The sequence below is a fragment of the Natrix helvetica genome (assembly GCF_964273705.1).
Source record: "Natrix helvetica genome assembly, chromosome: 1".
In the NCBI taxonomy this organism is placed as follows: domain Eukaryota; kingdom Metazoa; phylum Chordata; class Lepidosauria; order Squamata; family Natricidae; genus Natrix; species Natrix helvetica.
The window spans coordinates 163,428,680-163,451,093 of NC_138548.1; the positions used below are offsets into that span (position 1 = coordinate 163,428,680).

The 22,414-nt window shown below is 45.8% G+C and overlaps 1 protein-coding gene and 1 long non-coding RNA gene across 6 annotated transcripts in view; one reads left to right on the forward strand and one right to left on the reverse strand.

Annotated features, from left to right (window-relative positions):
• Window positions 1-22,414, forward strand: part of GAD1 (glutamate decarboxylase 1) — a 64,528-nt gene that overhangs the window by 7,010 nt on the left and 35,104 nt on the right. For all 3 annotated transcript variants that reach the window (XM_081934757.1, XM_081934755.1, XM_081934756.1), the window contains exons 4-5: window positions 11,710-11,868; window positions 20,316-20,558. In XM_081934757.1, the coding sequence (XP_081790883.1) occupies window positions 11,710-11,868; window positions 20,316-20,558 (402 nt within the window). The remainder of the gene's footprint in view (window positions 1-11,709; window positions 11,869-20,315; window positions 20,559-22,414) is intronic.
• Window positions 1,878-8,078, reverse strand: LOC309382841. 3 transcript variants are annotated; one of them, XR_014173714.1, is made up of 3 exons: window positions 7,661-8,078; window positions 4,685-4,844; window positions 1,878-3,839 (listed from the first exon to the last, which is right to left on the reverse strand). It is a non-coding gene; the product is annotated as an uncharacterized lncRNA (long non-coding RNA). The 3 variants fall into 3 exon arrangements; XR_014173715.1 differs by having other exon boundaries at window positions 7,469-8,078; XR_014173716.1 differs by lacking the exon at window positions 7,661-8,078 and adding an exon at window positions 6,849-6,942.

Here is a 22,414-nt window from a genome sequence, read left to right on the forward strand (position 1 = left end):
ACTGGTTTGCAGGCAGAAAGGTGTGTGTGCACGCCTTAGGTGTGCCAGTTAGCTGCCCTGGGGCTTTGGGTTTATAGAGGTGGATTTTTCGAAGAGACAATCCCGGCTCCCGTTGCTGGTTTTCCATCGCAACTCCCAAGGTCCGGTCCCCACCAAGAAGTTTCCGAATAGCCCATCCGTGAAGTGGGAAGGGGGAATGTGGCAGAGGCGGCGGGGACTTGGAAGGGCCAGGGCAGTGGTTGGGCATTCTGCCGCAGCTCTCTGGCTGAACCGTTTTCAACCTTATCGGCCGGGGGGAAATACAGACCTCCTGCGGGAGGAAGATTAACGAGGGCCTGATTAAAGAGCCATTCGTCAGGCTGCTGCGCCCGGAGATAGGGACTGGCGTCCCGGCTGCCCAGAAGGCAAGAAAGGGAGCGGAATAGATGGATACCATCAGATTGCATCGGTTACAGCTGGAGGAACCGGAGAGGACTCCAAGGCATCTCTTGGGCCTAGGTTTCGCTCGAAGGCCTCCTCCTTCCTGCTAGCGCAAAGGAGGGGGAGGCCAGCGAGGGACACCCCCGTTGTCTTCATCTCACAATGTCAATTATAAAGCCTCTCGGAACCTCCCCGGTATCTTCTCGGAATTCAACCTGACTGCATTTTGTGGAACCTAACTAGGAGCGGTTCTCATTCGGATACTTCCATAAATTCGCCTGCTGAGTTAGGCCTTATTTGTTTCTGGGAAAACCAAGAGGTTTTAAGGCTCCTAAACACGAGCCTAGCTCTCAAGATCTGGATCAGAGGGTTCGAAGGAGGGAGAAGAAACCAGCGGAGCTCATTTGGACTCTGGAACCGCCGGTCAAAAGCAACCTTGGTGCCCTTCAGCCTCCTTCCCTTTCACGAACAGCCCTTTGTAGACTTTAGACCGTTTTCCTGCCAGGCCCTTCAAGAGAGTGCTCGAGGGTCCGTCCCCCTCCCAACATTTCCCCATATTTTAATCCAGCTCGGCAGAAGAAGATAAAGGAAACTCCATTGATCCGGCTGATTCGGATTGCTACCTACAAGAGTTTCTAAACCAGCAGTTCCTTCTCCGAGCCAAAGAAGCTGCTGGGATCCCACTTCGGCGCGCCCTGCCTGCTTGGGAAGAGGGTCGGCTGGATAGAAAGAATACAAGCGCCGTCCAGGTGGCATCGGCACCAAGAAGCTTCTTTCAATCCGGATTAGATACCCGCCTTCAACAGCCGGATCTCCAGCTCATCTGAGCTGTGAAGGATGAATAGATGGCTCTCCAGCCAAAGGCAGGTGGCGGTTTCTGGGAGAGCGATCTGGCACAAGGCCGGGCGCCATTGGCCTGTTGTCGAGGGGAAAGCTGGGCGCCCGTCCCCGGCGGAAAATGGCCAGTTCTCACGACAAAAGGGGGCGATAGAGTATGAGGTGGCTGGATGGAGTCCAGCGTGAATTTAAATGGACTCCAGAGGATGGTAGAGGACAGGAAAGCCTGGAGGAACGTTGTCCATGGGGTCGGACACGACTTCGCAACTAACAACAACACGACAAAAAAAAAAAAGACTCGTGTTTTTAAGATTAAACAAGGGCGCCCACTCCTGGGCCTCTGCCAGATCCATGGTGACCCACGGTGACCCGTGGTTGGATTAGATGTGTTGCTCGCCCTGCGACCTATTTCGAAAACTCGAGAAGAAGGCGACGGCGACGGCGACCAGTTCAGAAGAGAATGAGCTGTGGAAAGGGACCTTGCAAATGGCCCACCTAAAGGCCGCCTAAACCTCAAGCAGCTGAGATGCGTAGATGGATGGTGTTTTCTTTAAAGTTGGGTTGAGTCCTAGTGGCCTTCCTTCCAAAACCCTCAAGTCAAAATTGAAGGGGGCCGCCTTTCCAGCCCATTGGTGGGCCAGAGAACCTGCTTTTGAAGGTCGGTGGGGACGGCACCTCAAGGCAAGCGAGGAGCCAGGGCTGCTTTCACGAGGATATTCAACCCTGAAGTCCGTGAGCTGCCCTCTCGGTCTTCGGCCTTGCGAAAACCCACGCTCCAATTCCGAAGGCGCCTAGAACTGAATTCAAGGCAATTCTGACAAAACGCAGACTACTACCAAAAATCCGCATGGAGGATCCAAAACTTGTAGTTCAAGAAACACCCAACCCCGTTATCTTTTCTTTTCTTCTTTTCTTTTTTTTTCCTTTTGGAAGAGGGAGGGAGAGATAAAGTGGTAGACTGTTCAGGAACCGGAGCGAGCGCTTAGCGCAGTTTGTTTGTTTCTCAATTTACTGCAATGGTTGATGGACGTTTTTCAGCCTGTGATCTTCATCTGGTTTAAAACTAAGATTCGATGCACTCTAACGAACTTACCTAACTAGAATATTAGTCTTGTTCTTTCAGCTTCCGGGTTATGTTTTTAAGTTGTTGTTTTTCCCCCACCGAATGATACAGTACACAAATAATGTCCATCTTGAGAACTAGAAGCTTGGCAGATTATTGTCCTCTTAGCAGGAAAGGAGAGAGAGAGACAGAGAAACGTCTGGGAAAACGGCAAGGGGAATTCTAGCTGTGCAAACGCACCCCGTTTCGGTGGATTTCAGCCTTCTGGATCTCGGACCGAGATACGGGTCCCCTGAGGGCTGCCCGTCACTTTGGATTCAAACCTGTTCGCTGAGCTGTGATTGACTCCAGCGGGGTCCTTTCTCAGCAGCGATTTACAGAATTGAGACGGTTCTATCAAAGTACGAGCACATTCGGTTGGCCTTGGACGTTGCTGAGAATAATCCAATTTACTTTTTTTTTTTTTGAACAAGCTTACTTTCTAAATACATCGAGCCTACCTGGATTTTTAATGGAGGAAATAGATACGCTGAATTTACTTATACATTAAATAAATGCCCAAGGAAAGCAGAGTGAGCGATTATGCGGTTCCCTTCTAAATACAGAGCAAGGAAATTGTTTCCTGACTAGTAGATCAACCCTAGGAGGCCGAGCAATATTTTAGCTGGATGATAGCTGTCAAAGGCTATGAGCTTTGTGGTTCAGCGGAGGTTTAAATCACTCGAAACATCATAATTAAACTTAATAATAAAAACTAATCAAAAGCTCGACCCGAAAAACAAACCTGTTATTCAAACATCTTTGGGATTGTTTGAGGTAATCTTTAAAAAAAAAAGGAAGGGCGGGTGTTCAAAATGCAAATAACCCAAATTAATAGATTTAAATGTGTACTAACTGGTTAGTTTCCCTTGAGTGATTAAATATCACCTCCATAAGAAACCAGGAAAGACTGGGTAATTATCAGCATGAAGAAACGCAACGATTTAATGTCCCTCTTTTGATGTAAACGGTATTTATCCACAACTCAGATTCTTTTTTAATTGGGCTCGGATGCTTCCGTTTTTGTTTTGTTTTTTTGACCCGTCTTTGTTCTTCCTAGAGAGAGAAAAGAACCAATTTCCCTACTAGGCATTTTTCCACAACACCAACAACAAACAAAAAAAAGAATGTCCATTTTGATTTCTGTTCAAATGTGTCAGCAGTGACTAGGAAAATCTCTTTTTGTTTGAGATAAATCAGAGCTGACCTGTAATTTATTATCTATACTTGATTAGAAAGTAATCAAGTATAGATCATCTGCATGGCTTTCCTAATTGGCCATGCTCTCCCTTAGGTAGCATAGGCTTTGTCCAATGAAACTTTAGAGAGTATCCCAAAATTCTATATGAGATTCCATAAAGAAATTTAGGTTTCTGGTAGTTCCCTGAGGTTTTGTAACATTTACCTTGACCGTTAGAATGCAATTGGCCTCAGGTCTGCTGCAATAAATCAAGATGAGATCATCCAACATAAATTCAAGCTGTTTGGAAAAAGAAATTGAACAAGTAAATCTGTTTGGGATCCTGATAGAAAGAAGTTCTTTTATCAGGTTTCTCAAAACGGAGGCTTAATGTCTCAAATAAGAGGACCTAATTTAATCGGTCAGAGACCTGTCAGAAATCAGTGCTTTTGCTCTAAGCTTGTCTCGTTGGCATTTGCCATCTATGATTATACAGTAGTAATGAGGTGAAAATATTTTGCATCGGCTCAGAAATTCTGTTTTGCAATATATGGTTTTCAGAACTGATGAGTCTTGGCATTACCGCTGCTGAGTGATTGGTCTTTGGGGAAATCCTAGCTGAAAAGTAAGGCATAGAATGAATGTTCCCAATTATTCATAAGGAAAACAGCATAAAACTAGATACGTTATACTTTAGGTTTGCATGACATACTAGACTGAATGATAGTAGGATTGAATAGTTTGTGTGGTTTAACATGTTTGGGGATCCCAGCCATTATCTATACCTATCAATTTTTTGTGTGTCATTTAAATCATAATCTGTCCTGTTTATTTGTTCTGATGTAACCTTCATGGATGAAAAAACTGTATTTTAAAATCTGGCTTTTGGATTTAGCATTTTGTGTGAAAACCTCCAAGAGACCCAAATTACTTACTTTCAGATTCTCCCAGCAATCCATCTAAGATTTTACTTTGATGCAGATGCAACCTTGCTATTACGGCCCCCTCTTCTCTCCCCCCCTCCCCCAATGAGTTCTCGGAAACTTAAATGCTTGCAATTCTTTTGTAAACCTCATGGCCTAATAAAAACATTGTCCAAATATGGTGACTCAGAAATTCATTCCACTGGCTTTAAGAATACTTACTGTTCATGTAGGCTACAAATGCTTGCACTTTGAGATAAGTGTCTCAAAGACGCCACCAAAATACGTATGTCTGAATAAAGGAATCTCTATGCCATCAAATGGAGCCAGGAAGTCCTTTTCCTTTCCTGCGTTTTGTTCCAGTCTTCTCAGCAATCCCACCCTATAATCCAAAAGAGGCATTGTCTTGTATTTCAAATTGAAAACTTCCTTTTCAATCGTGGGTAATTTTCTCCCCCTTTTTTATTTCATAAGGTTCAGCATTTGAAACTAAAACAAATGAGCCACAGAGAGAGAATTTCTCCCTTTCTCAATTTATACATAGAGAGAAGTTGCCATTTTATAAATATGCATCTCATTAGCGAATATTATTTCCTTTTTGGCCCCAAGTCCTTTAAAACCTGATTTGAACAAAATTGGCTTTCCTCGTTTTTTTAAAAAAAAATGCTTTGCAGAGGCAAAGCCAATCAAACCTCATTACCCTCCAGGAAAGGAATAGACAATCTATTGTAAAGTAATTGCCTAATCTGTACTTATTACTTTAACCTCATGAAGATGCAACCATTTGGTTAATGTATTAGTGGAAGATTTCCTGATATATTATCTTCATAGAAGCCTGACTCAGTTTTTAGAATGAGAATAACTAGGTTCACCTTTAAATAAGGAGTAGAAGGCAGCCCTAATTGGCTGCAGGCAAAGTCCCTAGATTTGTTTTAATTCACTTTTCTTTCAAAATCTGTGTTTATCTAGTTTCTAGAAAGGAAATAATTACCAAGATAGTTCAGTGATGGTTGCCAATTAATCTGGCCAAGAAAGGTAGAAAACCCAAATTAAGTAGCCTATTTTGATCCCTTGCATATCTAACATTCCTAGGAAATAAAAGGAGATTAAAATCTCTTCCAAGTCAAGCTGATCCATGTAAGGTTTTGTTTTGTTTTTGCACACAATGCTGAAGTGGTTGCCCCCTGCTATCTTCTGGGATGTTTTTGATATCCATGTCTTGTTGTCAGATCTGGCTTTTCCTAGTGGTCTCCCATCCAAGTAATAACCAGGTTCCCTTTCTTAACTTCTGAGCCAAGGCAAGGTTAGTTTTGTGGCTATCAGGGGCTAGTTTGCTGATGAGTGGAAGGCAACAAGAGTGAAGGTGATGTGCTTTCTAGGTTTCAGTGTGGACCTGCTTAACTCTGGAGTAGACTGTGTATTATTTCCTGGACATTAATCCCAGTAGCCATGACTAAAGGTTATCTCGGCTAAAGCTGGTGGGATCTGGAGAGTAAGAGGTGGGCAATGGCAAGACTCATACATTGATGTTTTAAACCATTTTAAAAGTTTAATTGTTGTTCAATTCATATCCTATTTTAACATCCTTTGGGGAGATATTGTTTCAAAGCGAAGACCTGCTTAGCTTTTCCTTCACATCTAATGAAGGAACATCTAATAAATAATAATCTCTAAGATGGCATACACCGCATTTGGTGAAATTTGAATCGCATATGATGTGTTGAACATCTGTATTTGTACATCTTTTAGCTAAATAATAATAAAGAAGCTAAAATTTGTGATTAATGCTTAGGGTTTGAATGGAGAAGGTCCAGTTTGGTTTGCTTATTCAATGGCCATGTTAACTCACCCAGGTTTCCTAACCAGTTTTATGGAATAAATCAGGGCTGGTTAAGTTCAGAGAGCACACAAACCCCAAATAAGCCATCTTAAGCTTGATTAAGCTTATAGTTTGAGCCTAGCTATTAACTGATTTCACACATTACACGAATTCCAATTTTGTTATATTATGATATCAGATTGATATTCTACCTTTTATCTACAAGTTCAAGACAGCATAGAAGGTGGTCTATTTCAGCACCTTCCAGAGGTGGCATTCAGCAGGTTCTGACTAGTTCTGGAGAACCGGTAGTGGAAATTTTGAGCAGTTCGGAGAACCGGTAAATACCACCTCTGATTGGCTCTGCCCCCACCTATTCTCTGCCTCCCGAGTCCCAAATGAATAGGACGAAATGGGGATTTTGCAGTACCCTTCCCCTGGAGTGGGGAGGGAATAGAGATTTTACAGTATCCTTCCCCTGCCATGCCCACCAAACAAACCACACCACACCCACCAAGCCACACCCACAAAACCAGTAGTAAAATTTTTTTGAATCTCACCACTGACCTTAACCAGTAGACCTCACTGGCTTTGGTTAAATAGTTGTCCACAAGTAAGCCACTATTGGCTGACTTCACATATTGAAGTATAGAATAGAATAGAATAACAGAGTTGGAAGGGACCTTGGAAGTCTTCTAGTCCAACCCCCTGCTAAGACAGGAAACCCTACACCACTTCAGGCAAATGGATATCCAACATCCTCTTTAAAAACTTCCAGTGTTGGAGCATTCAGAACTTCTGAAGGCAAATTGCTCTACGGATTAATTGTTCTAACTGTCAGGAAATTTCTCCTCAGTTCTAAGTTGCTTCTCTCCTTGATTAGTTTCCACCCATTGCTTCTTGTCCTGCCCTCAGGCGCTAAAGCCAGTTTATAAAATTATAGCCTGGAAAGTCTGAACCCCATAACCGAAAGAATTTGGCCTGATTAGTCTTAAATTTGCCCACCAAAGACTGAAAAGCCACAGATCTCAATAACCATGAAATGTAACCGGCAGGATTTTGGAACAATCAGTGATTGAAAAACCTGGCCACTCCCTCCCAACCTGGCCCAGCTCACAAGCTGCTTATTTGGATGGTGGCACAGAATCACTCAAAGAGACAAGAACTGAACTCTGGGTCCTCATTACCTTGGGGAAAAATCAGCGTTTTGAATAAGCAAAACTCCGGAGCTCGAAGTGATAGATTAACCTGGATCACCACATGACCATGGAGACGTCTTTGGGCAGCGCTGGCTGTTCTGCTTTGAAATGGAGATGAGCACCGCCCCCTAGAGTCGGGAACGACTAGCCCATATGTGCGAGGGGAACTTTTACCTTTACCTTATTTTTCAAGAAAACTGGATAATGGCCACCATCCTGCCAGCACAGCTGTCAAGTGCAAAGAATCAGAAGCCATTGGTAAAGATTGCAGCAGTGTAGAAGGCTCAGTCAAGCCTAGAAGCAAGAAATTGGATAGCTAAAGTTCAACACTAAATTGCTACCCGATAAGGGCCAGCAGAACTCAGAAGGAGTTGGACTTGAAGCTCTTGTGGGAACTCAAGGACTCTAAAACGGATGACAGGCTTAACTCCGCCCCTCAGCTCTGCCTGCTCTTCTCCTACATCAGCTCCCCCAGCTGGTAGAAAAACCATAATCTTCGTAGCATCACCACGGGGGAGAAAACTGATTCAGAGCAGGAGCCTTGCTTAGCACCACTGGATCGCTCCTAAGGACCACCACACCTCTCCTTCCTTCCGCTTCTCCGAGTTGCGCGGTGAGGGAAAGAGTGAGTGGAGGCGCCTCCCTTCCTCCGCCCCTTTATCTCCCTTGCGTGGGGAGGGGGGTCGGAGACGGGCGCTATGTGAGCTCGCGAGGAAAGAGGGCTGCGTTCCCCCCCCCCCCCCCATTGATTTCTCCTATATTACTTCGGCCAATTTCTTCGCCTCCAGGCCAGATGAGAAAGAGTTCCCTCTCCAACAGCTGCCTTCATTTCGCATTTCAAAGACTCCCTCCCGCAACACCCGCAATTTCAAAGGCTTTAAATTATCTTCCAGGTTGTTGCCACAGTTTTCCCTAAGAAGTAAAGAGAGACTTCGTGTTTAGCGAATTTCTCCCCCCCCCCCCACCCCCCGACCTTCCAAAGCTTCTTTCTCGGCTGTGTTGGAATTGCAGGCCCTATCTAGGCAAAGGCCCCGCTGGCTTTGAAGATTCAACACATGGGGGGCGGGGAGGATAGGTTGGAGAAGGAGCGTCGAATTTATTCCAAGAAAAGCAGAGACTTCTACTTAGGCGTGATGCCATCTAAATTGCCTTGGGCCAGTCACTAGACGAGAGAGAAAGAGAAGGGAGATGGGGAGGGAGGGAGGGAGAGAGAGAGAGAGAGAGAGAGGGAGGGAGGGAGGGAGGGAGGGAGGGAGGGAGGGAGGGAGAGGGAGATGAGGGAGGGTGGGAGGAAGAAAGAAAGGGACGGAGGGAGGGATAGAGGGAGGAGAAGAAAGGGAGGGGGAAGAAAGGAAGGAAGGAAGCAAGCATAGATCAACACTTATTTGAAGGAAAAACAAAGAAAGAAAGAAAGAAAAAGGAAAGGAAGAGGAAAGGAAGAATTAACACCGATTCGAAGGGCCTTTCTTCTTTCCTTCCTCCCTTTCTCCGTCCCTCCCTTCCTTTCTTCCTTCCTTCGTATCCCGGGAGTCTCCCCCCTGCTAATAGATGCCCTCCTGTGAGGAAAGCGCCATCTCAGCAAGCCGGCGAAGCGCTTTACCCAAAGGGAAACCCTAAGCTCGGTCTTCCGTTTAACCTTTGGGAGCCTCCCAGCATCCCCTTCAACTTGAGGGGTAGGGAAACCCCAATCTCTAAAGGCTGACTAGATGGCCCCGCTTTGCTTTCGATCTTCCTGGTCCTTCCCGGCTTCACAAAATGAACGCAGCCCGATTGGAGAAGGCTGTTGGTGGAGGGGGTGGGGGGGGACGCTTAGCTTGCACCGTTGTGGTAATGGGGCACCTGTTTTTCTCGAAATGAAACGAACTCCACGGAAAGCCTTGCGAGAAAAGGTCGAGGTGAGGCCAAGGGTGCCAGAGTTCCGTTCTTGCTGGCATGCAAAGATCGAAAGACTTCGGTGACAGTGACGAGTGCCACCGCCCCTAAATAAACGGATTGCCCCACTTGGTTCGTCCCTCTCTCCGACCTTCTTAGCTAGGACGAGTTCCGAGGACATTAGATAAGGGGGGGATCCTTGTCTTTTAAATTTGGTTTGTTTTGTTGGATATGGATTTAATATTTTTTAAACTTTTGGGATGTGTGTTTTTTAATGTTGTACGCCGCCCTGAGTCCTTTTGGAGAAGGGCGGCATATAAATCCAAACAAACAAACAAACAAACACTCACTGTAAGATCTGTCCAGCAGGACAAAAGGTTCTAGATATGGAGATTGTGGGACCTCCTTCTATTTGGGGGTTTTAAAAAGAGGCTGGGCAACTAATTCTGATGTCTGGTTTCACTGGTTTTCCTGCACATCGCCGTGGGTTGGACTAGATGACCTTTAGAGTATCTTCCAGGTCTACAAATCTATCATCCATGATTTGATCTTCAGCGCTAGAAGCAACCTACAACCAAGGGGAGATTTCATGACAGAACAATTAGTCAGTGGAACGACTTGCCTCCAGAAGTTGTGAGTGCTCCAACACCGGAGGTTTTCAAGAAGAGATTGGACAGCCACTTGTCCGAAATGGTGTAGGGTTTCCTGCCTGAGAAGGGGGTTGGACTAGAAGACCTCCAAGGTCCCTTCCAACTCTGTTATTGGAAAGACGCTCTCGGGTATAGGTGCATCTAGCTTTGAACTGTTTGCCTCCCTCCCCCTTTTTCTCCTGGGGCTTCGTCGCGGTCTGGTGGATGATCAGATATAGAACACAAGTATGCAAAGAGAATAATCTTTCGATTTTAATTAGATCAACCTTTTTTTTTTTTTGGAGTATTTGCCTTACTTAGAAAGTTGGCGTATCTTTTCGGCATGCTTCTCTGTGTTCAGCCTGGGGCCCTGTATTCCGTTCGGTTGAACGTGTCCGTGATTGTGATGAATCATTCTTATAGGACGGGGTTATAAATAGCAGCAGTCTCGTGTATTTGGGGACCGAGAGGCTGCAGACTGAGGTTTGGGATTACGTCACTCAAAACACAGAACGGTTGGCATCCGTACGACGCCAGGTGTGCCAGAGGGCCAGTCTGAGCTTCCTTTGAAAGAGGGATGAGCCACCGGTGGCTTTCCGACGTGACCCAACTACAGATCCAATGCCCTTCGCTTTTTGACAGGCTGGGTGGACTTCTGGAATTGTAGTTCAACCACATCTGGAGGAAACCCCCTCCCCCCCTCATCCTGCGTATATATTTTTTGAATTTCTTTTCCCATCACCACTTACTCTTACATCATTAATCTTACAGTGGGTACAGTCTTTGTGTCATCATATTTAACAGTTACATCATTTTAATCTATTTTTTATCTTGCCTTTACATTTACATTTCAATGACTTTTTAATCCAACTCCTCCCCTCTAATTCTACGTCCCCCCAATTAATCAATTGTCTGTTTATTTTTGTCTATGTTCATTTTCTATCCAGTGATACAAACATCCCCCATATCTTATAATACTCCGATTCTTCCTTCTCTTTAATTGCCTAAGCTCATCTGTTCATCTGTCCATCTTGCGTATATTTATTGGGTTTTGCGTCCTCCATAATCTCCCGGGTGGTCTGGGAGGAGGGTCTCTTCCTTGTTATCCCAAATCGTTTGCTCTGATGACCGCCTTCCCCCAAAACTGCCCGGAAGCCCCCCCGCCCCATTTCAGTCTCCCGCTTCGTCCCGAATGCCCCCTTTTCTGACCAACGATGACCCCAAGCCAGTGGTGTATTAACCATTAAGACAGACTAAGCACGTGCTTAGGGCACCAGGCCCAGGGGGCACCAGAAAGTTGAGAAAGGAAAAGAAAACCAATGAAGATTTGTACAGTATGTCCAAAGGAGGGGGGGGGCACCCAGATTTGACAGTGTTTAAGGCACCAGTGAGCCTTAATCCACCATTGCCCCAAGCCAAAAGGCGGGGGGGGGGGGTTTCCTCTGCTCTTTCCTCCCCCCTCCCCGCCCTTGCTTTTCTCCTGCCAGGGGGATGTCCGAAATCTCCTCCCTGCGGGCGCCTTCCCTCCCCCTATAAATCCATCTCCCGGACAGCTGCGGGGGGGGCAGAGCGAGAGCGAGAGGGGGGGCGTCCGGGCATAGCTCCTGGCCGGTGGGAACGGCTGGGGGACTCCTTTCCAGGGGTGCAGCGGCTGCTGGCTCGGGTCGACCATGGGAAGCGCCCTCGAGGCGTCTCTGCTGACCTCTCCCCCTTGTCCTAACCCCGCAGGCTTCCTGCAGAGGAACAACAGCCTGGAAGACAAGAGCCGGCTGGTGAGCGCGCTCAAGGAAAGGCAGAGCACCCGGAACCTGCTGGCTTGCGAGAACAGCGAGAAGGAAGGCCGCTTTCAGAAGACGGAGACCGACTTCTCCAACCTCTACGCCCGGGGTAAAGTCCTGATCCGCTCGCGCTGTCCCTCGCCTGATGCCCCATCCCGAGCTTCCCTTCCTTTGCTCTTCAAAGCCCCAACCTGCCAAGGCTTCCCTGCCTAGGGAAGGTGCGGGAGGGGAGGGGGGGTAATGGTTTGCCCAGGGCTGAGCAGCCGGAAGCGGCTTTCCTGTCCTGGGACGTACCTCTCCGGCTGCTGGCATCTGGGGTCATCTCAGGGTTGTCCCCAGGCATGCCGCCTACAAGCTAGCCAGCCAAATGCTTATCCTGTTATGCAAACCCCGAACATACGTCAGTGCAATTTGGGTCATCTGTAGTGGGATAGTCGGGTGAGGGTGTCCCCTGCAGCTCAGAAGCACCAAAAGAAAGTTATTTGGGACAAGCAAAGGAGAGCTGATTGCCTTATGCCCATGATGGAGAATCTATGGAATGCGTGCCACAGGTGGCACGCGGAGTCCTCTCTGCGGGCACGAGAGCCGTTGCCCAGCTCAGCTCTACCGGACGTGTGCCTGTACCTCCGGCTGGCCTGCTGATTTTCGAGTGTCTGCCATGCATACGGGAGATGTGCGTGCATGGGGGGGCGGGGGAGTCACGCCACAAATGTGCAGGGGCAGCCTGGGGTGTGTGGTACCCCTCCCCACAGGTCCTTTTTTGGGGGGTTCCAGTAGGCTTCAGGGAGGTCTGCTAGGCCCAAAACAGGACGTGCATGCATGGGGAGAGAGTAGGGGGTTTGAATGTGTGAAGGGAGCGCATGCACATGTGCAGGGGGGGTGCATTGCATTATGGGTGTGAGCATGCGAGCATGTGGTGTCACTCACGGGCACGCCATTTCGGCACATGAGGGCAAAAAAGTTAGCCATCACTGCTTTATGCCATAAAGGGGGTTCAAATTGGAGAGTTATTCAAAGACTCCTAACAGATTAGCCGCGGCAGCTAGATGGAGCCTGCCTTTACCGAAGCAGTATACCTTTCAATGCCAGGCGCGAAAGGAAGGTTTCTGCCCACTTGTCCCAAAGGGCCATGTGCAGCGCTGAGCCTCTTTTTGCAGGTAGAGAATCCAAGGATGCCAGGCCAGCTGTGATGGCTGACAATAAATTACAGAGCTTTCCCATCCTTTTATGGGCAAAAACAGATGGAAACAATCATCGGCCTCTGGTGCAAAGTCAAGACAAAACAAAATTCCCCAAATTCCTTTCACAAGCCCAGCTCTGCCCACAGGGAACTTGGGACCCCACCCATTCTGTGGTCCCTGTTCTCTCAGTGGCGCACTTCATCTTCATGGACTGCTAGCTATCCACTGTTGTGAGTGGGGGGAAATGTCCTGTTTTATGGGTTCTCTCATTTATATATGCAGGGGGTTGGACTAGAAGACTTCCAAGGTTCCTTCCAACTCTACTATTCTATTCTATTCCATTCCATTCCATTTGTGTGCGTGTATGTGTGTTTGGTGAGCAAACTCTTTCACCGTGTTTACTTTTAGGCTCGATCACTTAACATGGGAGAAATACGCTAGGCTTTTGGGATGGGCCCCTTCCTTCCCTCTCCCTGCTTCTCAGTTTACATGCAGCTGCTAGTTGGATTCAATAAGCAAACAAGTTATTTATCACTCCCCCGCTTGATTTATGAGCTTCCCAGGTCAGGATGTCTTGTGCTGGACTGGAGAGCTGATCCTGAGTTTTGAGCCAGCCGTTCTTCTGGCAGACTTCCCTCCAGCCTGCACTGAAGTGCTCAATACCCCACTTGCTTTATCCTCAGTCAAGGAGCTTCTCCTGACCCAAATCTCATTTTTAATGAGCACAGGTATTTAGCTCCTACGTTGTCTATTGTTCCCCATCTTGCCTGGAGCTGGAGTCCAAAATAGCTGGAAATCATCCGGTTGCTTGGTCCCTGAGTCAGTCAGTCTGGGGTATTTTGATACTCCAGTCCTCTCCTATTCAAACCAATGGTGGAGGGTCTTTTAAATTCCGTTGTGTTTTTTTTTTTTTTGCAGAGCTTCTTTATTAGAAGTCTATTTGGTTCAATCTGGTGTCACTTCCAATCTTTCGGAGACTAACTAGCATTGATTGGGACTAATCCCTGAAGACCGTTCCCCATTTTCTTTTAATTAAGGAAAGGACATTGCCCCCGGCAATCTTTTTTCTCTATCAAAATCTTGCATTCTTTCTGTGCCCCAACCCCAGAGTAGTTGAAAGTTGTCCTAAGCAGTTATTTTGTTAAAGGGGCTCTTCTTTTCCTTTAAGCAATCAGTAAAATGAAATTACACGATGGGGCACAGCCAGGTGTCGGTGAAGAAGGAAGGAGGGCAAGCAATATAGTATGTACTGCCAACTCCTCCTCTTTGGAATGCAATGTTGTAACACACCTTAGAAAGGCCGGAGCTCGCCTGCGATGTCACCAGGCACATTCCATCATTTGGGCATCATTGTGAGTAGCTGTGGATGCCTACACAGATGGGTTCATCCTGAGACATTTCACCAACCATTTGTCTATAGTGAAGTCAGTTGATTCCCAAGGCAGGAAGGTCAGTCCAAAACCTACATAGTATCTCTCTCCCTCTGGTCCCTGCACAGCATCCCCTGGGACTATTCAGCTTTGGGCAAAAGAAGAGCCATTCTTTCAAATTAGGCTGTACATCTCATTGCCATTGGCAAGCTTGCCTGTTGCCAGCTTTGTGTATATGGGTGGTAGCCTGTGAAATGAAGTAGAAGGAGGGAGAGGGGAACGGGGAGAGAGAGGGGGAGAGAGGGGGGAGTAAGGAAGAACAGGGAGGAAGGGAGAGAGGGAGGGAAGAGGGAGAGAGGGGAGAAAGAGAGGGGGAGAGAGCAGGGAAGGAAGCATGGAGAGGGAGCAAGGAAGAGGAAGGGAGGGGAGAAAGAGAAAGAGGGAGGGAGAAGGGAACAGGGAGACAGAAGGGGGGAAGGAAGGAGGGAGAGGGAGGGGGAGAGAGCAGGGAAGGAAGGATGGAGAGGGAGCAAGGGAGAGGAAGGGAGCGAGGGAGGGGAGAAAGAGAGAAGGAGGGAGACGAATGGAGAGAGGGAGAGGAGAAAGAAAGAGAGGGAAGGAAGGAGGGAGAGGAAGGGAGAGATGGAGGGGAGAAAGAGAGAGGGAAGGAGAGTGGGAGATGGATAGAGCAGAACCAGAGGTGGGTTGCTCCTGGTTCGGTCTGGTTTGACCAAACTGGTAGTGGTGATTTGGCATGGGTCTTGTGGCTGGCCACGCCCCCATACTGGTTCCCCGGTCTCTTCTGCTCTTACTGGCATGTTTCTGTGCATGTGTAGAACAAATTACAGTCAACTGTGCGTGTATGAGCAATGCATGGTGCGCAAGTGAGCAAGCAAAGCAAACCAGTACCAACCAGTACAGGAACCCACCCCTGGGCAAAACCTTTGTCTATTGCACCTGCCAGATGTGCATCTATATGATAAAGCAGCCCCTGCACACATGTTGGCTTTTGTGGGGGTGGAGCAGCTTTTGAACCGAAATTTACTGTATTCCACGAAAGGAATAAGCCTGTGTTCAAAAGTACCTTAAACAAAAATTGACATGTTGCATTCTGAAAGAGAGAGGGAGAGGGAGGGAGATGACTCACACAATGCCTCTCTCAGATCTGCCAGCTATGATTCAGGCTGTCCTCTCTTGGACTCATCTACCTCCTCAAGCAAAGGAGAAGCTCAAAGGTCTGGATGGGGAAGCATCTCTTCTCTTCCTTTGCCTCCTGTCTTCTTCAACCTTGGCAGCAGATCTGCAGACTCAGAGAACTGGCGACTGACAGATACTGTAGCTAAATCCTAGCTCCACCTCAGGACCAATAATGGCACTCCTGGGATTGGCAGATGGTTCTCCCATCAGCTGCTGATGTGGGAAAAGGAAAGGGGAAGGCAGCCTTCCCTGCAAGGGAAATGAGGACACCAGGCCTCTGGCTTCTTCAGCCTAGGACGGAGGCGAATAGAATTGTCCGCAAGGGACAGCCTGTCCGCTACAGATGCATGGTAGAGAACATGACCACTGAGTCATGGGGAAGAACCGTATATCAAATCTCTTTGGTTTTAGCCAGTTAGGTTATAGGATTGCTCATATGATAGTTTCATAGATGCCTTCTCACTCTGTTGTGCAATGTCCCACATTATTCCCGGTTAGTGAGGCAGTGCCTGAGCCTAATGTGGATTCACCTAAACGGGGGAGGCTGTGCCAGTGGTGGGTTCCAGAAGGTACGGCCCAATACGGGCTGAAAGCAGCAGGCACCGTACCGGAACAGTGCTTTGGAGGGCCCAGCTGCCCGCCCGCATTCCTTACTTGTATTTGAGCCAACCAGGCCATTTGTGCATGTGCATGCAGCGTACGGCACCTGTGTGACACTCTGCCGAGCAGCCGGAGCATCGTAGGACAGTGGGCACGCATGCGTGCAAAGCACGCACGCACATGGTGGACGCCCGGCCCCTTCACAGCGTACCGGTTGCGGTGGGATCCGGAAGCCACCACTGGACCGTGGCCATATCTTTTTCCTTAGAGCCAGCCAAGCTGAAATCTTTGGAGCGTGCTTCAGATTCAGATGGGAAAGGAAAAGGATTATCTGCTTCTCACTTGGCTCTTGCTAGGTGATATAATATACCCAAAGGGGATCACATGTTGATGCATAGCACACCGTGAAAGCCGAAAACCATGCGAACAGCCAGGCCAGCTTTGACCGAACTCCAGCTGAGGATGTCATCTAACCTGGTGACAAAATGTTCGGAAACTAAACAGCAAGCTCAGAGAACAAACCACCACGGGTGGGGGAGAGGGAGTAAAGGGGCAACTTGTTTTCCAAATAGGGGCCCGAAGACGTCAAGAAGGGACACCACCAGAGCAATAAACTGATCAAGGGATCCGAGTTGCAAATTGCAACTTTTGACTTGAGCTTTCAAATGACAGCCAGGTAGTCCTCTGCATATATTGCAGTTGGGACTGGAATTTCCAATGCTAAGCAGTGTGGTGTTCTAAAGCCATCCCAGTTGCTGACATTAAGGAAATCTCACAGTTGTTAGAAGATGCAATTTCCTGCTGGCTTCTCACAACCCCATAAAAAACAGTTGCTGGAATTGGGTATGGCTATCCTAGTGAAGAGAAAGACCAGGAGAGATATGATAGCAGTCTTCCAATATCTCAGGGGTTGCCACAAAGAAGAGGGAGTCAAGCTATTCTCCAAAGCACCTGAGGGCAAGACAAGAAGCAATGGGTGGAAACTAATCAAGGAGCGAAGCAAACTAGAACTAAAGAGAAATTTCCTGACAGTTAGAACAATTTGCCTCCAGAAGTTATGAATGCTCCAACATTGGAAGTTTACCAAGAAGAGATTGGAAAACCATTTGTCTGAAGTGGTGTAGGGTTTCCTGCCTAAGCAGAGGGTTGACTAGAAGACCTCCAAGGTCCCTTCCAACTCTGTTATTCTATATTCTATCTACCACCCGAGTTACAGATATTTTCTATCATTTCTAGAGATGAGGCTTCTCACCCAAGACTTGGCTTCTTTGTGTGAGGCCAAGTGAGATGTAGATTCTCCCCAGATTCTGGATGCCCATATATATTGTAGTAGAAGGGCTCCAAGAATCCAGGAGTAAAGTGGATTGACCTGCTGCAGTAGTGAGTTGCTCCCGGTTTGGACTGGTACAGCCGTACCAGTAGTGGCCTGGAGCAGCTGAGAGCGTACTGTGGCTCGTTTGGCTCACCCACCCACCCGCACTCTATAGCTGTATTTATGCGAAGAGGCACACTGCGCATGCGCTCACAGCATGCAGTGCCTGCATGAGCCCCAACAAGCAGCTGCTTGTCGCAGGGGCAGTGGATTGCGCATGTGTGTGCAGCTCACATCTGGTGCATGCCCAGGGCACGTCTGGCGCATGCATGAAAAGACTCGATCAGCATACCAGTGGCGACAGTAAGGGCAACCCACCACTCACATGCTGCTCTTAGTTTGTTTTTCTCTTGTCCAAGCTGAGATTTCAACCTTGATGATGGTAGGAGATCATGAAAATTGGCAGCCCAATGAACGCATCTTGAGGGGGAACTGGATTGAGGAAATTGCTTTAATTCATCCGGGGGTGGATCCTGATGAACGGCCACAAAAGACTTCTACTAGGAAGAACTCTTGGTTTGTATTGCTGAGCCTGCATTAGTACAAGGCTCCTCCTGTGTGGAGTCAACTGGATGGACTGTAGTCATCCTATGGATTCTGCAGAGAACAAATTGCACCCTACCTCAAGTTAATAAACTTCATTGATCACATGTATTAAATGGAAGGAGAAGACGTGCAAGTGATTTGTTTTGGGAAATGTGTTTGTTGGTACATGGTATATAGTCAAAACTATATGCCTGTCAAAGAAATATCCAAGCTACGAAAAACTGGATCTGGTACTTTTAAAAGCAAATAGATTCATTGCAATGTAAGCTTCATGGGCCATTTTCCACCAAATGTTCCTACGTTCCTTACGATAAGAACCATTTGATGGTAGAACCAATTGCCTAGCAAGGTCAAGGGCTGTTCTGCATTGGATGTGTTCAAGCAGAAGCCAGATAGCATCTGTCCAGGAAGTGTTGATTTGGATGCCTGCAGAATGCAGAGAGGGAGAAACTCAGGGACAGAAATTGTTCTTTCAACTCCAGGATTCTAGGGCTAGGCTGTCATTGGTTGAGTATAATGAAGAAAAGAACCATGGAACCTTATTTCAAGGGGACTAGCCCACTTAGTATTTTCCTACTGTAGGTTTTCGTTGCTGTCATCTCTTGCCAAATTAGTCATTTTGCCAAAAGTATCAATTCAACATTTGATTTCATGGGAGAAGGATAATTTGAGCCTTGCCATTTGTTGATTTCCCCGCTTCCCATTTGCTTGCCTTCTTGGCTAGCTCTATGTCAAGATTGAACTGATTTCCTTCTTTCAAACCTTATTGCTATTCAACTTGCCAATGAATTCGGGGGGGGGGGAGTTCTGAGATTTTGTGCATGGATCATGAGAGCCTGGAAATTGCCAAGGTCACCACTGCAGGTGCTTGAGAAGGAGGTGGACTGTTCCCATAAAAAAAGGACATCTCATAATGTGATTACTCAGGGGTGGGGAGAAGAGGAAACTATTGTTTAAGTAAGCAAGCATTTGCGCGGGAAAACCAGAGCTGGTTTTGATTCTTCAGTACCAAAAGGGTGTATCCAATAAAGTTTTACTTTTGCTCCTGAGAATGTTTAGTTATTTAGTTCACTAGTCGGACAGTTGACAGTTGATATTATGATATTCTCAGGAGTCTTCTCCAATGCCAAAGTCCAAAAGTATCACTACTCTTTTATATCTTGCTTCTTGAGAGTCCAACTTTCACTTCCAAACAGGCTTCTACGTAAATAGAGATGTGCAGTGAGAGGCTTATCAGATATTCCTAAATTCCAGTATCCAGCATTTCATGCTAGGATAGCCAATGATAAAGACTGTAATCCAACAACATGTAAAGGGCCAAACACTTCCCCTGGTGTGACCTAAGCAGCATGAAATTTAACTAATCCATATTTAGTGTTCAGAATAGGAATATTGAGTAATGAAAATTACAGTAATTTTGCTGGATTAATTTATGGGTGTACAGGAGAGCTACTGCTGAGCATTGATTAAATGTTGGATTGAAGCTATTCAGCTTCAAATTCTTATGTGATCAAAAAAAAATTTCACTGCATGATTATAGACCATGCTGACAGTTTCAGCCTAAATTGTTTTCCAATTTTATTCTGTCAGTAACCGGGTGAGTTATTTAGAAGTATTCCACGTGTTCTCTTTTATTATTTTGGAGGGAAAGCAGAACAAAAAATAAACCTACATAAGAAATGAATCTATACCCAAGGCCAGAAATGGAATTCAATAACAGTCAGAGATGGCTTGGTCTATCAAACTGTTATTATCTGGGGGTGTCCCAAATGCAACAAAAGTAGTTAAAACATTTTTATATTTTTTAAAAGGTAATAAATACCACACCTGCCTATCATTAACAACACGCCTCATAAGGTTTGTCATGGGTTTTGAATGGCTCATCTCTTTGCCTAAGGTGATGGCCACAAGGAATCAAAACCATTCAATATTATTTTGGGGCTTACAGGAAAACAAATGATTAAATTCTAGGGAAGGGTATGTGATCTGTATTGTCATCTATGCATCATCTACAGGACCCATCAATTTGAATTAGAATTTTACTTTGAAGGGTATTTTATCGCTGTTAAACACCATTTAAAGGGTATAGGACAGTGTTTCTCAACCTTGGCAACTTTAAGTCCTATGGACTTCAACTCCCAGAATTCCTCAGCCAGCTGGGTGGGGGATTCTGGGAGTTGAAGTCCACAGGACTTAAAGTCGCCAAGGTTGAGAAACACTGGTACAGGAGGACCTGGGAAACTGTTTTCCATCTGTAACTGGATTACTTATTTATTGTTCCCTTGTTCAGATTTACTGCCAGCCAAGAATGGTGAGGAGCAAACAGTTCAGTTCCTTCTGGAAGTGGTGGAAATTCTCCTGACCTATGTGAAGAAGACTTTTGATAGGTCCACCAAGGTGCTGGATTTCCATCACCCTCATCAGCTCCTGGAAGGCATGGAAGGCTTCAATCTTGAACTCTCCGACAATCCGGAATCCCTTGAACAGATTCTAGTGGACTGCAGAGACACTCTGAAATATGGAGTAAGGACAGGTGAGAGAATGTGTTGGGCTATTCATGGAGTACAGAGTTTAGACCAGCATTTCTCAACCTTGAGAGCTTGAAGATGATGTGTGGACTTCAACTTCCAGAATTTAAGCCTTCCCGCTTAACTTCAACTTCCAGCCAGCACGAATTCTGGGAGTTGAGGTCCACACATCTGCAAGCTACGAAGGTTGAGAAACACCGGATTAAATAGTTAAAAGGTTTTGTTATCTGCCTGTATGGGAAAGTAACTGATGCAGAAGCTTTATTACAGCCTAGAATTCTCTGAATTCTTTAGTAGCAAAGGTCAATACCATTTGGTGTTTTTGTGAAAAATAAAAATATATACTGTAGGTTCATGGGATAACATCTCAGTATTAGCGTTTTGGCTCTACAGTTAATCTTTCAACAAATTTTCCAGCTGCACAGACCTAGTTCACACATTAACCAATGCAATCCACCCTTTATTTAAACAGAGTTTATTGAATTAACCATAATTGGTTAGGTTTGCCCTACAGACTAAGTCAGATTAAAAGAAATCACAATATGGCTTTGATGTAGCATAATGATGGGGAAATCATTGCTAAATTAAATAAAATTTTCTCATCTGTGGTAGTGATCTAATTGGTTATTTATACTCCACACTGTTAAGTACAGTATAACATTTTCACTGTTGTTTTATGAAGATGAATTGTTCTTGTTTGTCTACCAGTGACCGGATTTTGATAGCAGGCATCTCATTTCTATTTGAGAATGGGTGGAATTAATATATAGAGCAGTGGTTCTCAACCTATGGGTCGGGACCCCTTTGGGGTTCGAATGACCCTTTCACAGGGGTCGCCTAAGACCATTGGAAAACACATATTTTTGAAAAAAAATACAGAAAACATAAAATAATTGTATGGTTGGGGGTCACCACAACATGAGGAACTGTATTAAAGGGTCATGGCATTAGGAAGGTTGAGACCCACTGATATAGAGGGAAGGTGCAAAAGACATTGCACAAAGAACAGGAGACAACTATGCGTCTGTACACTCATATTTGACTCGTGGAAATTGGCCATTAGAAAGACCCTGTCTGGAAATATTGTAAAGACATACCTTTTTAGAGTTTTAAAAATACAGTGCAACAAATTAATTTGGCCAATTCTAAGACAACATAAGTTTATAAGAACCTGGTTGTAAGTAAGAACTGGTGTAAATAAGGCTCTATTTAATTGAAAATCATATGGCTTCAAGATTAGATTTGGACCTCTTATTTAAGTATCAGTAGGAAATTTATTTTAAATTTAATTTCCTTCTTATTGAAAGAATTGACTTATCTCTTCAGGCAATTACCCTGCTGTGCATATATTCTGTGTACCTACACAGAGTCAAGAGTCCTTGCTTGTTGCTGTCATTGAGACTGGTGGCTGATTCATTTGTCAGTCATATTTTGCATTTTACAACACTGGCTATAGCCAACTTATAACGGCACACCTGAAAAATCCTAATTGCTTTTACCTGATGCAATGCAAGCTGCCTGTGTCCCGAGGGAACAATATCATTAGGTATATGAGGGTATAAATGAAATTGTATTTTTTTGTCTTTATGTTCCATAGACATTTCATACAAAAGAGGGGTGGGGAGGGGAGAAGGGGGATTTGGTTTCTTCAGTCATTAATACTTCCAATCTTACCAATAACTCATCACACCGCAGGGAAATCTCTGCTTCCAGTCATTTTTGAATGACTTCTTTAATAAATTAGACTATTTGCAGAACAATCTGTTTCCAAGGTGAAATACTTACTTGGAATGCTTTTATTCCTCATTGCAAGGAGAACAAAAATCAACTACTAACAAGCTCTGGAGAGGAACTTATTTTC